The sequence below is a fragment of the Lissotriton vulgaris genome, chromosome 8 (assembly GCF_964263255.1).
Source record: "Lissotriton vulgaris chromosome 8, aLisVul1.2, whole genome shotgun sequence".
Lineage (NCBI taxonomy): Eukaryota > Metazoa > Chordata > Amphibia > Caudata > Salamandridae > Lissotriton > Lissotriton vulgaris.
This window is the reverse complement of record NC_141696.1, coordinates 465,386,795-465,401,183: the sequence shown is the minus strand read 5'-3', so window position 1 is coordinate 465,401,183 and position 14,389 is coordinate 465,386,795. Positions and strand designations below refer to the sequence as shown.

The window sequence follows — 14,389 nt, the reverse complement described above, 5'->3', positions numbered from 1 at the left end:
AAACTATTCCAATAAAAAATTCACAATTATGCACAATTTCTGGAAGCGCATTCCTTTCTAGATTCAACTACTATTTTGTTTATTATTTACAAGTACAAGCAGTTTGAAAATCTGTGAAAGAGGAAAATGAATTTGGCACCTGTTTATAAAAATGGTGACATGAAAGTGCTGATAAAATGTTTACATCCAATTTTGGAGAGCGCATTAAGATAGCAACTTTCGAAATTTTTAATTTTAATGATCTTATAAATTCATATATAAAACATTGTTTTTGTACGATATCATAATGACATTCAAAATAAAATAAAAAATTGCCTTATTTCAAACTCAATCATGATGTGATTACAGTCATTTTTGCTCCAGGATTAAGGAAAGCAATAATATTTAAATACCAGTGCAATTGACAATGTCATATCAATGAAGGGATTAAGCAGGGTTCTAAAAATGTACATTTTGTCTCCAATTGCAGGGATCCTTAAAATCTGATGTTGTTTGTCGGTAAAAGGTTTTTGTTAGATCTTTAAATTTAGAACACCTGAGGGCAATGTAGGTCTTTCTAGCTACGTTATATAATATCAATTCACAAAGACAAGAATATTTTATTAATTTTCTTTACTGCAGCTTATAAAACATTTATGAATTATTGGCTGTTTAAGTAACAATGCAGTTTTAGCTTTACTTTTGAAAATCACCAGAACACATGTTTAAAGCCATGGTAAAAGCTTTAAATGACAGACACACATGTGTTACTCTAACATGCAAGGCTCGTACGCATGCACACTGAAATGAATTTTCTTCCATGAGGACAGTATAAGAGGAGGTGTTTGTAGCAATTTAAAATCACATTGTCAATGTCTACTCATAAGCGTGTTATCAGATTGATGACACGTTTAGTTCCTAAAAATACTATATTTTTATAGAAAAGATATACCTACACCTTAACATCTGATACTTTTTTTTTTTAATTTGTTTTTATTGTTGCATCATAACACCTGGGTACATAGCGGATCAACTGCCGGCGTGGCTTCAACATTCAGCCACGGTCAGCCGTGCGCGCAAATTTTCTGTGTACAAACTTGTGGAATTTGATATTTCTTCCATGAAACAGTACAGATCAGTCAGATATGTTCTCAGGCTGGGATCCTATAATCGTGCTCCGTAAGGGAGAAAGGAGGATACTAGTGGGTACATGAATGCCCGCCTTGGTGGCATAGGATCGGGGTCTGTACAGTTCTTATAACTGTATTACCAGTAACTGGGGGGACATAACTGTGGAGGGGAGCATATTGGCGTTTGCAGGAGCACGGTAGAAGAAAAGCAGGTGTCGGATGTCGGGAGGCAAGGGGTTCCCTCAGAGTGCACCCATATCAGGGTGGCGCAGTCAGAGAGTGGGGGCATTCCATGTTAGTGCATAGTGGGATGGTCAGTGTGGGGTCAGGGTCTTGACCAGGAACTATGTGCTCACTCGAGAGAGAGGGGGGGCGTAGGTGGGTCTTCTGTGCGCAGGGACTGCCGGAAGCTGTGTAGGAGCATGGCCCATTCCATGGAGATGGGATATTTACGCGCACCCCTGGCTTCTTCCTCCATGAGGGCATCCTCCTCCGCCGCCGCCCACTTACATACCGCTCCCGTCCAAGCTGCTATGGGGGACCTTCCGAGGATCGCCAATGCATAGCTATGCATCTGTTTGCCAGCAGTAGCGCCAAGGACATGAACCGCCTGTGTACAGGTTCCTGTTTAGGGATATGAAAGATGCCTAGTGCACTGGATTCCCAGGAGGCTAGTGTTGTGAGGCCTGTGAGATCTGCCAGTGTGTCGTGCACCGTTTTCCATAGGGAGTGGAGGTCAGCAGTCCCAAAACATGTGACGGAAATCTGCATCGGGGGATCGACACCTGGGGCATAGGAATTGTGTGGATGGGTAAAACCGTTGTAGGCACGCCGGTGTGAGGTATGCCCTCTGTAGTATATAGTATTGGATGTTTTTGAATCGAGCATTCCTAGAGACGCGTTTCGGGGCCTCGAGCGCCTTGGTCCACTCTGAGTCGTGTAGTGCGCGACCGATGTCCTCCTCCCATGTGGCCCGTAGGGCCGTCAGGGGGGCGTGCGAGAGTTCCTGGATTGATTTATACAACCAGGTGACCAAGTGGCGTCCCACTCCCATGTGTAGGATAGTGTGTATTACTGGATGCGTGTCTGGTTCACCTGCCCCGAGATTGTGGTAGGGGCGGAATCCCTCGAGTAGCTGTCGATGTCTGAGGAATTGACCTGGGGGAAGGTCATATTCTGCGACCAGCTGAGTGATTGGTTTCAGCTGTCCTTCCTCGAAGAGCGATTCCATATCCGTGATGGCGCAATGTGTCCACTCAGCCAACATTGGCGCCGAGAAATAGGAGTCCTGTCTGGGGCAGCCTGCCAGCGGTAGTAACGGGGAGTATGGGGTCCTACTTCGGGCCATCCGGTGGATCCGCATCATACATTGACGCTCTATCGTGACTTGGAGGGGGTATGTTCGTCTGGGTTTGGTGCCCGGGAGAAGGAGACGGATGAGCTCCGGGGTCGGAACTCTGCCGGTCGGGGTAAAAGTCTCCTGGGTGTAACGGTCCGCTGTCCAATACGATAGCCATTGAAGCTGCGCCGCCAGGAAGTAGGACTAGAAGGAAGGAGCTCCGAGTCCGCCTTGTGTTGTGGGGAGTTGGAGGGTTTTCAAGGCCACTCTGTGTCGGTTTGCGCCCCAAATAAGGGTACCTAGGAGAGAGTTGAGGTCCCGAAAGAAAGATCTGGGCGGCACCACCGGCAGGTTCGTGAAGTGGTAGAGAAGTCGGGGGAGCATCACCATTTTGGCCAGAGCTATCCGCCCTATCGGGGCCAGCGGGAGCTTGTTCCAGAAGGCTACAGTCGGGCGTAGGTTAGCGAGCACCTTCCGGTGATTGCCGTCGAAGATGTCTGCCGGAGAGTGGTACAGGCGGACACCAAGGTACCGGGGAGCTTCCGCGGACCACAAGAGTTTATGGGTTCCCAGCCCGACGTCACGGGGAGGTAAGCGCGGGTGGAAGGGGTAGATTGTGGACTTGTCCCAGTTCACCTGGAGTCCCGAGGCGTCCGCGAACTCTGTCAGCGCCACTCCTATGGGAGTTAGATCCGCCTCTATGTCTCGGACATATATAAGGAGGTCGTCTGCGTACAGAGAGACGCAATGCGTATCGTCCGCGAGCGGGATGCCCCAATGTATTCCCTCCTGGCGCAGTCTGACCGCCAGCGGTTCGACGGCCAGGGCAAATAAAAGAGGTGATAGGGGGCACCCCTGTCTCGTGCCTCGGCGAACCTCAAATGCAGGGGAGATGTGTTTCCCAATCCGCACCCGCGTTGTTAGGTCGGTGTATAGGAGGCGAGTGTATGCCATGAGTGTCGGACCAACGTTGAGACGACTCAGGATCGCAAATAGGTACGGCCAGGTGAGAGTGTCAAACGCCTTTTCCAAATCCATGATCAGGCAAGCGGCGCGTGGGAATCTGTCCTGAACCTGAACCTGAACATTGAAGACGCGGCGGATGTTCTGTGAGGTGTTCCTACCCGGCACGAACCTGCATTGGTCAGGGTGGACCAGTGGGCGTATGACCTGGGTGTACCTGTCAGCCAAAATCTTCCCAAGGACCTTGCAGTCCGCCGACAGGAGCGTGATAGGACGATACGATCCCAGTGGGAGAGGGTCCCTGTGGGGTTTGGGGAAGGTCACAATCACCGATTCCCGCAGTGACTGGGGAAGCACTCCCAGATGGAGGGCTGCCGCGAACATCCGAGCCAATCGGGGAGCCAACAGGGCAGAGATCGTCGAGTAGTACTCCATAGGGAAGCCGTCGAGCCCCGGGGCTTTATTCCGGGACAGGGCGCGTAGTGCTTGAGTGACATCCGAGGGTGTTATTTTAGTGTCAAGCGCGCGCTTGTCAGCGTCCGATATCGTGGGCAGTGTCAGTGAATCGAGGAAGCGGTCCACGCATGATGGAGTGTAGCGGGTTGGGGCCTCGTATACCTGTGGGTAGTGGTGTTGGAACGCCAGGAGGATCTCGGCCTGGGATCGCACTAGTACGCCTTCCGGATTGATAATATCCGTAATTGGCTTGATCTCGGTGTCCTGCCTTGCCATCCAGGCAAGCATTGCCCCCGTTTTGTCCCGTTCTTTGTTAACTCTGGAGGCATAGGCCCGAAAATTATATTTCCGCAGATCAGCGCAGGCAGCTTGGTATACCGACTTCGCCTCGGCCGTGAGCGCGACGTTCTCTTCCGAATCATCGGTTCGTTTCGTAAGCGTAGCCAGGCGCTGTTCCGATGTGAGGAGTGTCTGTTCTAGTGAGCGGCGAACCCCTGCAATTTGTTTAATGCATTCCCCCCGTGCCACCACTTTGAATGCGTCCCATTCCACTAACGTCGATGATGCCGAATCCGCGTTGTGTAGGAAGTATTCCTGTATGCCGGTTTTGTGCGTGTCCCTGAAGACCTGGTCTGATAAGCAGTCCTTAGGGAGGCACCAGGTGGGGACTGGTGGGTGTGGGGGGCGCCAGATCAATCGTAGAATGTGAGCATCATGAACCGAGAGGATCCGACCCAGGTAGTCCGAGGATGTTACCTTTGGGAGGATAGGTGCAGAGCATAAGAACCTGTCCAGACGGACCCGAAGGTTGTGTGGAATCGAGTGGAATGAGTAGACACGGGCCAGTGGGTGTAAGTGTCGCCACGCGTCAGTGAGCGCCCAGTGTGTGGTCCAGGCTCTAAAGAGTTCCGCTTGTCGGGGGGTTGGGGAGCATGCGGGGGGGGGTGTGATCTGTCCAAAGCGGGGTTCAGCATGCAAATGTAATCACCTCCCAAAATCCATGGAGTTGTAGTGAATTGGGCCAGGACTCCTGTGAGGTGATCCCAGAATTTATCTTGCTCAGTGTTAGGGGCGTAAATGCTGCCCAGGAGGACCCCTTGCCCGTCTAAGATTCCCTCTAATAGTGCGTATCTGCCCTCCCTGTCAACCACCTGTCTGAGTGTTCGAAAAGGGGTGCCTGGCCTAACCCACACTAAGGCGCCACGTGCGAATGCTGAGTAGGTTGTGGCGCAAAAGGTCCCTCGCCATTTGGCCTGTAGTCGGCCTAGTTCGGTAGCGTTGGTATGTGTTTCTTGTAAAAGTGCAACGCATGCAGACATACGTTTGATGTATGAGTAAACGGAGTAGCGTTTGCTAGGTGTGTGGAGGCCCCGTACATTCAGTGTGAGGACGTTAACGTCTGACTTTGGAGTCGCCATTGATAAGATATCGCGCTCGTGAGCGGGATTCCCCTGCAGATCCCGAGGACAGCGAGGTCATGTGTTTCGTGTATGCATCTGCGCGCCATGCTTCCATATGTGCGGGGGAGAGTCTAACGGGGACAACAACGGGTAAAACCAAGGGTGGGGAACAGTCCCAATACCAGGGATATATCACGGGTGGTGGCATATCCAAACGTGTGTCCCACTAGGGGAGAAATATAACAGAATTCTGCGGGGGTGGCAGCATGTGTTACTGCCGGGCTTATTCGCGGATCGGGCTTTTTGCAGGAGAGATGTCCATCGCGCGCATGCACATACAGTCAACTGGTTATGCCGCTTTGGCACACAAACATCGTGCAGCGCTTTAAGCAACCAAGAAAATAGGATACAGCAATTGTCTTTTGAGTCATCATGAAGAGGTGCCGGGTTGGCCAGCCGGGGTAGCGTCTGTTGTATGTACAGCAAGTAGGGGTGACGAGATCGGACCAAATCCTGACATTGTACCGTCGCTGTCCCGGTCCTTCTCAGGGGTGAACAGGTGCAGTTGGCTTTCCAGGTCCGATGCTAGGGGAGATGTGTGCAGTTCCGTCACCGCTCTTAAGGCGTCGCGTCTCTCCTGCATGATTTGAGTGAGGTCGGGCGAGCCCGAGGGGGAGGATGCCTGACTTTTGGAAGGGCCTGTCCGGGTGCGGTTCGTGCCTCGTCTTCTGGATCGCTGCAAGTCACTGTTGTGCCTCCGCTGGGGACTAGGCTTAGGAATCAGCGGACAGTGGAATTCCGCCCAATCCCGTGCCTCCTCCGCCGTGGTGAAAAATAAGGCCTTCCCCTTTGTGGAGCACCTTGAGGCGGGCCGGGAACAGTAGGGAGTATTGGAGATCAGTCGCGCAAAGGCGCCTTTTAACCTCTAGATAGGTCGAGCGCTGCTGCTGTACTTCTCGGGCATAGTCCGGGAACACCATGACCTGTTGGTCCTCCACTTGCAGGGGGCTCGCCACCCGGGCCGCTCGGAGCACCGCATCGCGGTCTCGGAAGTGCAGGAACTTAGCCAGCATGGGGCGTGGAGGGAGACCTGGTTTGGGCTTCCGGGCAGGGACCCTGTGGGCCCTCTCGATAGAGAAGAATGCTGACCGCTCCGACTCGGGGGTAAATGATCTGGTCCATGATTCCATATAGGTTAGCGGGTCCGAATTTTCAATCCCCTCCGGCAGCCCCAGGACGCGGATGTTGCATCTTCTCGATCGCCCCTCCAAGTCGACCATGCGCTCCTCGAGGGCCGCCACTCTTCGTAGGACCTCCTTCATGCCTGCTTCCTGCGTCTTCACCTCAGGCTGAAGCGCGGCCACAATCCGCTCTCCCTCCTTCACCCTGTCCGCCAGCTTACGGTGGTCGTCGCAAATCAGGCTGATGTCCGTCGTCAAGACACCGAACCGTTCTTCCATTGAGAGCCGGGACAGTTCAATAGCTGCCAGCACCTGGTCCAGTTTCGCCGACAGTGAGGGATCCACATGTGGCGTGTTCGCTTGTGTCCAGGTCCTAGTGTGCGGCATGTTTTCGATGGCCGTTTCAGGGACGGCAGTCGCCTGCGTGCCCCTCGGTTTCCCCATTGGTCCGAGGGAGAGGGCGCCGCGTCGCCGTGGAGTCCTGGATCCGCGGGTCGTTGGGTCAGGTGCCGACCCAGTGGGGGTCGGGTATTCAGTCCTCGTTGGAGCCGAGGTGCTTCTGGGTCCGTCGTGGGGCGCCCCGGGTCCGGCGCGCACCGAGGGTCTGGTGGCCTCGGTGGTGGTGAGGGGGGGGCTGCGCGGGTATTCTTAGGCGCTTATCAGTAGGGGGCGCCCCCCCGCTGTTGTCCAGGCACTCTGGGAGAGAGGGCTCCTCGTCGCCCTGAGCGAGGCAGATGGCTGGTTTTTCACTCTTCCCCCCTCGGGGTAGAGGACTGCCTACATGCCAGGAGTTGGGGCCGGAGGGGGGGGTCCAAGCGGTAGGTGCCCGTAAGTCTGGGGTGGTAATGGGTCTTCCCCTGTTGCAGCGTGCCACCGCAGTAGTCTCAGAGGGATGCTGCCGTGTCAAGAGGAGGCCCGCGCCGAGCCCGGCATCCGGGGCTCCTTGGGCGCCATGTCAGGGTCAGGCAGCCGGATCCTTGGGGCCGTTTGCGGTATCAGGGTCGTTCAGGCTCGTTCAGGCCCTCCGTCCAGGGAGTGGGGTGGCGGGCGTCCCCCGAGAGGCCTCAGAGGGGGTCCGTTGACCGCTGGGGTGTTGGTGTTGGGGACCCCCAGGGAGGGGGAGGGGGGAAGCAGACACTCACCGCTCGCGGGAGGTGTTGTTGTCTCCAGAGTGTCCAGGCGCCGCGTTGGTGGAGTGTCCGCCTGTGCCCCTCAGCTCCCGGCGGTCAGATCTGCAGTCGGTTGATCCCCGGTCGGACCGGGGCGCCGGTGGAGTGAAGCTCCGATTCAGAGGCCGCCATCTTGCGCGCCGATGCGCGCCCGTAGGGGTGAGCCCGGTACGCTTCTGCGGGCCAGCCGTGCCGCCCGGCCAGGAATTCCGCGGTCTCGGCTCGATTGTATGTTCCTCCGGGCCTCCGGTCCGGGTGCAAGGGCTCAGTGGTGTCAGCCTTTGAAGGCCGGAGTCGCGGCCGCCATTTTGCAGCTCAGCTCACCGCTCCGGCTGGGAAGATTTCCTCTGCTGGCGCCGCACTGCAGTGACGGCCGCGGTTCACCTGGAAGGTGACTCAGGTGTTATCGCACTGCTGGTGACTTTTCCGTCGGCTGAGGCTCCCGGCGATTCCTGGAAACGGGCAGGATGCGAGCCCGATCGCGGAGTCTCAGCAAAACACAGCCGCCATCGTGGCTTGCTAAGCCACGCACCCCTTAACATCTGATGATACTTACTGACAGCAAGAGAAAAAGTGAAAGTTTCACTTGTTTCCATCTGATATTTGATAACTATATCTGGACAGAAAGAGTGAGGGAATGGAGTTAAATGATCTGAGAAAACTAAAATGATTAAGTCTTTTCTAGCAACCTGGAGGTTAAGTACACAAGCACAAATAGACAGAGATGTTAGTGGCTATTAGGTTCACTAGACTGAATTGCATAAAGCAGGCAAGAGAAAAACTGAAGTACACAGCTCAGATTTTTTAATCTCTTTTTTAGATGTTTAATAATTTCTTCCAGATAGACTAACGTTTGGGTCTCTCCAACTGCTTATTATATGAATTAACAATGTTGGATGCTAGAAGGAAACTGTCATTAGTTAATGAATGCTTTGGTTCATTTTAAAAATGTGCAGACCAGATCTTGTTGTTTGTTGTTTTTTTTCCACATTACCCGGTTTGTCACTCCTCCAATGTGTATTACTTTTTGCCATTAGAGAATTCACAGTTTGAAGCACCACTAGCAACGTGCTACTCTTGTAATAAACACAGGTCGGCTGTCGGTCTCATAGCCTGATCTTGACAGCAAAGCCGACTATCATACATACATAGATTATGAATCCAAAAGCTAATCGGATGCATCGTCCAACTGCGTTTTTCATTCTCTCTTAAGTGTTTGTTTTTATCGGGACTTTAAGTTTCAGATTTCCCAGTCAAAAGAAGAGGTTTAGCCTCCAATTTAACAATTATATAAATGTTCAGCTATCTCTGGACAGCGGAAAGGACATTCATGTGCCATCAGAAGAGTGGGAGAGCAGACAAGAGAAGATTGTGAATATAGGTTACAAGATAAGTTCCCACCTCTGATAATGGACACGTGATTCGGTCTTGATCTGGTCCTGAACCTCTTGCTCAGTTTATGGATCATGTGGATGGATGTGCACTGACAGTGGAAATTTAATATAGAAAGCCCTTGCATGTGGGCCATACACAATGTCATTTTTGTGGTCCATGGTGACTCAACAGAGCATCATGGAAGGTAACAGAAAGAAGAAATATGCTTTTTAGAACCACACGCAGCCACAGAGGGCAAAGGGCAAAGGACAGAAGATTGAGGAAGTAGACCTTGAATATTATGACTGACCTACAGCGGAGAAAAGCCTTTTTAAACTATAAATACTATCCATGCAGAAAGCTAGCAAAAAGGAGGCATTTGCACACTTTGCTTTGCCAACTGGGCAAGTGTTATCAATTTTGACAAATGTCATATGTTGGCTTGAGGCCCAGTGAGAAGGGACCAAGGGCGCCTTGAAAAGAAGGTAGAATTCCAGGAATGTGCAGCCATCAGTATGCTGAATCTGGAGGAACGATGCGAGATGCCGGACAATGGAAGGAAGGCAGGCCAGCTCAGGGTTCATTGGAGTCTTAGTAATGCTTAACGCGGACTCACTCGTCTATGCAATGGAGATGAGAGTAACGGACTTCATTGTGCTCCCAAGACGAGACGGCCATTAGGTGGTTAGAAGGTCATATTCTCATCATGTGAAAGGGTAAAAGGACCACACCAAATTGGAAAGAAACATGATTATTGTCTTAGCCTCTGTTGACATTTGTGAAAAAAAAGTTGAGAGGCAATTTACAGTGAAATCGATTGTGTTTCCAAACGTGTCAATCGACAATCTAGACAGGAAGAAAGAATGGCTGGCAGACTAGTAGAAGCTGCTAGCCGGGTATTTTGAAGCATCAGTGGTTTTCCTATACAACTAAAAGTGACTTTTAAAGAAAAATTATATCTTTTTTCATTCTGCCTTGGAGATGGGTTAGATGTCGATCGTAATCTATCATTGTAGTATCTTCTCTATGGTACAGGATTGGGGTTTTCAGGCGTGAATTTCAGGCAATAATCATGTTATCCATGCAGATCTGTATCTCTCCGAGCCCAGCTTTTCCTACCATAGCTTTTGGGCATCTTCATTGTTGAGCTTCATATAGATTATTGGTCAATTCAAAACTAGCTGGGGTCTTTTAATGTGATTAGTGGTTTCAATAGTTACTAGTATATTCCTGACTGTTGCTTACCGTCTATCCTCTACCAGTCTTTGCTTTCAAGAAAACATATTGAACTCTAATTGTTTTTATACATACATTTTTCGGAACAAAGAACAACAGGCTCCTGTTAACAAGCTCTTCCTTTCCTCAGGTGTCCCAGCTTCCAGTTACCTGTCCTCCTCCATCAATCAGAGTTAAGATCTGCAGCCTCTAGGATGTTGTATTACTGAAGTAGCACTGGCGTTTGGGGACTCACCACTCAGGATGAAGGCACCGGACTCTCAGACCTTTGGGGCATGAGTGGTGGGATATTAACTGTTACATAATATCATTTTTTTTCATACTGCTTATCATAATGCCCTTCCGTGATTTCCAAGTACTGCAAACCGGTGTTATTAAGCAAGGTAATGCTACTCAACCTCTGTAGGATGATACATTAAGCTGGCTTACACCTGCCAATCACAGATGCCAATGGCAGCTCTTAACTTATTAGGCTCTTTTATAAGCATATTAGAGAAATGGGGTCCACATTTCGAGAAATTTGTTTAAAGCATTTTTCCAGTCTAGGATTTTTTCCAACATGAATAGCTGCAATGGCCTGTTGTGCTCATCGAGTATTGTGGGTATTTTCCCTGAGCCAAACAGCCTACAGTGATATACTTACAAGCCACATAATTTGCCTTATAATGTTCTGTTTTGGGTGCAATGGGTTGGACTTCGCTCACTTATAACTCAACTCTCATTTAGGAGAAGTGTCTTTTGCTCTCCCGTAGCACTAAAATACATTTGTGTGCATACATTCGATTGAATCCAGCCAAATATTCTTTTTAAGACCTCAATAGAGTGAGGTTGTGATCTTTATTTACCACATTGGTAAGGATGTCTTGCCGCCGGGGAGATCCACTGGCCAACACCACCCGTTTGCCTGCTAGCTTGGAGATGACTGGATTAAGCAGCATGGCTATGGAAATAGCTGTCAGCAGCTGCCACTCACTGGGAAATCCTATAAACAATACAGATAAAAGACAAAGTACTTTTTGTGAGTAAGATTTGCCAAAAACAGTGTTGCTTTTACCTACTTTTTAAACAATTTTATTTTACAGACAACTGGAACATTACAGAGGGAACAGATTCTAATTCTAGTGCTTTAACTTGTACCAAACCACAGACATCTCAAAGTTTAAAATTTACCAAAATAATAGATGTTACTATTGCCCATCTCCAAAATTCAATTCCCTGCAAACAGCAATGGGGGTATTTTGCACATACTTCTAGAGGGCAGATTTGCACATTCTCGGGGATAGCATCTTTAAGTCTCCTTCGGCAGTGAAGTTCATCACACACAAAGGGAGCACTCGCTGAGAGAGAGGTACATAAAAAACAAGCATTGGAAATGCAATAGGTCTCGCAGTAGTAAAGTTTGAGCTATAGGTGTTATTTATTTTTTTGTTTTTTATTTATGTGTTGTTTTTTCTAAATAGCGAAATTAATAGCTTTCTTCTTTACAAAGCCAATAGTTATAATTTTTGTAAATGTGACACCTCTAGCATTTGTAAAGCAACATGTTTTGTATTAACGGGACTTATATGTGACTTATATGTATTGAAATAAAAAAAATCAATGGCTTTAAAAAAAAATTAATAATTAATACGTAAATAAAATGGATTTTATTTTATATTGCCAATAGCTTAAAGTTTATTAAATATATTTAGTTTAAGATGCTGTGGTTGCGCTGAGTGAGGGTGAGTGAGGGTGAGGGTGAGGGTGAGTGAGGGTGAGGGTGAGTGAGGGGTTGAGGGTGAGTGAGGGTGAGGGGTTGAGGGTGAGTGAGGGTGGGTGAGGGGTTGAGGGTGAGTGAGGGTGGGTGAGGGTGGGTGAGGGTGAGTAAGGGTGGGTGAGGGTGGGTGAGGGTGAGTGAGGGTGAGTGAGGGTGAGTGAGGGTGAGGGGTTGAGGGTGAGTGAGGGTGAGGGTGGGTGAGGGTGAGGGGTTGAGGGTGAGTGAGGGTGAGGGGTTGAGGGTGAGTGAGGGTGAGGGTGAGTGAGGGTGAGGGATTGAGGGTGAGGGGTTGAGGGTGAGTGAGGGTGAGGGTGAGTGAGTGTGAGTGAGGGGTTGAGGGTGAGTGCGGGTGAGGGTGAGTGAGGATGAGGTGTTGAGGGTGGGTGAGGGTGAGTGAGGGTGAGGGTGAGTGAGGGTGAGGGTGGGTGAGTGTGAGTGAGGGTGGGTGAGGGTGAGGGGTTGAGGGTGAGTGAGGGTGAGGGTTTGAGGGTGAGTGAGGGTGAGGGGTTGAGGGTGGGTGAGGGTGAGGGTGGGTGAGGGTGAGTGAGGGTGAGTGAGGGTGAGGGCGAGTGAGGGTGAGTGAGGGCGAGTGAGGGCGAGTGAGGGCGAGTGAGGGCGAGTGAGGGTGAGTGAGGGTGAGTGAGGGTGAGTGAGGGTGAGGGGTTGATGGTGAGTGAGGGTGAGGGGTTGAGGGTGAGTGAGGGTGAGGGTGAGTGAGGGTGAAGGGTTGAGGGTGAGGGGTTGAGGGTGAGGGAGGGTGAGGGGTTGAGGGTGAGTGAGGGTGAGGGGTTGAGGGTGAGGGTGAGGGGTTGAGGGTGTGTGAGGGTGAGTGAGAGTGAGGGTGAGTGAGGGGTTGATGGTGAGGGGGTGAGGGGTTGAGGGTGAGTGAGGGTGAGGGGTTGAGGGTGAGTGAGGGTGAGGGGTTGAGGGTGAGTGAGGGTGAGGGTGAGTGAGGGTGAGGGGTTGAGGGTGAGGGGTTGAGGGTGAGTGAGGGTGAGGGGTTGAGGGTGAGTGAGGGTGAGTGAGGGTGAGGGTGAGTGAGGGTGAGTGAGGGTGAGTGAGGGTGAGTGAGGGTGAGGGGTTGAGGGGGAGGGGTCGAGGGGGAGGGGTTGAGGGTGAGTGAGGGTGAGGGGTTGAGGGCCAGTGAGGGTGAGGGGTTGAGGGCCAGTGAGGGTGAGGGGTTGAGGGTGAGTGAGGGTGAGGGGTTGAGGGTGAGTGAGGGTGAGGGGTTGAGGGTGAGTGAGGATGAGTGAGAGTGAGGGTGAGTGAGGGGTTGAGGGTGAGGGGTTGAGGGTGAGTGAGGGTGAGGTGTTGAGGGTGAGTGAGTGTGAGGGTGAGTGAGGGTGAGGGGTTGAGGGTGGGTGAGGGGTTGAGGGTGGGTGAGGGTGAGGGTGAGTGAGGGGTTGAGGGTGAGGGGTTGAGGGTGAGTGAGGGTGAGGGGTTGAGGGTGAGGGGTTGAGGGTGAGTGAGGGTGAGGGGTTGAGGGTGAGTGAGGGTGAGTGAGGGTGAGGGTGAGGTGTTGAGGGGGAGGGGTCGAGGGTGAGGGTGAGTGAGGGTGAGGGGTTGAGGGTGAGTGAGGGTGAGGGGTTGAGGGTGAGTGAGGGTGAGGGTGAGGGTGAGTGAGGGTGAGGGGTGGCCAACATCGCTATCCTCGTTAAACCAGTTGGCTCATCAGTGTTTGTCAACAGTGCACCTTGTTGAGTAAGCAGAAAGAGATCGACGCCGGTTCGATAATGCCACAGCTCTGTGCTAACAAAAATGCGGAAAAAATAAGCATTTAAATCATTGGCAAATTCAGTAAGCAGAAAGAGATCGACGCCGGTTCGATAATGCCACAGCTCTGTGCTAACAAAAATGCGGAAAAAAAGTAAGCATTTAAATCATTGGCAAATTCTACGGAAATTGATTGCAAATGGGAGCAGCTCTGCTTGCAAATCCTCCCTCCGTCGCCCAGGCTGCTGGACTGGAATTGCAGCAGCTAGAAGTGAGGAAGAAAAAAACAAGCAGCAGAGCACGGCGTCAGTGTTGGCATTGATGGGGGGTAGGGGGGAAGTGGGGATTTAAAAAAAAATGCGACACGGCGGGCAGGGGAGGGGGCGGAGCGGGTAAAATAAACAAACAAGACGGAGGGAAGAGAGGGGAGGGGGGAGGAGAAATGCGACACGGCGGGAAGGGGAGGGGGCGGAGCGGGTAAAATAAACAAAAGACGGAGGGAAGAGAGGGGAGGGGGGAGGAGAAATGCGACACGGCGGGAAGGGGAGGGGGCGGAGCGGGTAAAACAAGACGGATGTGCACGCGCTTTTAAGCTCAATGCGCATGCGCATTGAGCTTAAAAGTCACGGGCACTGCAAGGAATCGCCACGATTCCTTGCAGTGGATAAAGAGTGGATAAGCCCCCATAGTCTC

At 51.4% G+C, this 14,389-nt stretch overlaps 1 protein-coding gene across 5 annotated transcripts in view; it reads right to left on the bottom strand.

Annotated features, from left to right (window-relative positions):
* ASMTL (acetylserotonin O-methyltransferase like) overlaps nucleotides 1-14,389 on the bottom strand; it is a 329,012-nt gene that overhangs the window by 280,852 nt on the left and 33,771 nt on the right. For 4 of the 5 annotated variants that reach the window (XM_086934246.1, XM_086934245.1, XM_086934244.1 and 1 more), the window contains exon 2: nucleotides 11,073-11,209. The exons of the other annotated variant lie outside the window; for it this stretch is intronic. In XM_086934246.1, the coding sequence (XP_086790372.1) occupies nucleotides 11,073-11,165 (93 nt within the window). In that variant the 5' untranslated portion in view covers nucleotides 11,166-11,209. The remainder of the gene's footprint in view (nucleotides 1-11,072; nucleotides 11,210-14,389) is intronic. 5 annotated transcript variants of the gene reach the window in all.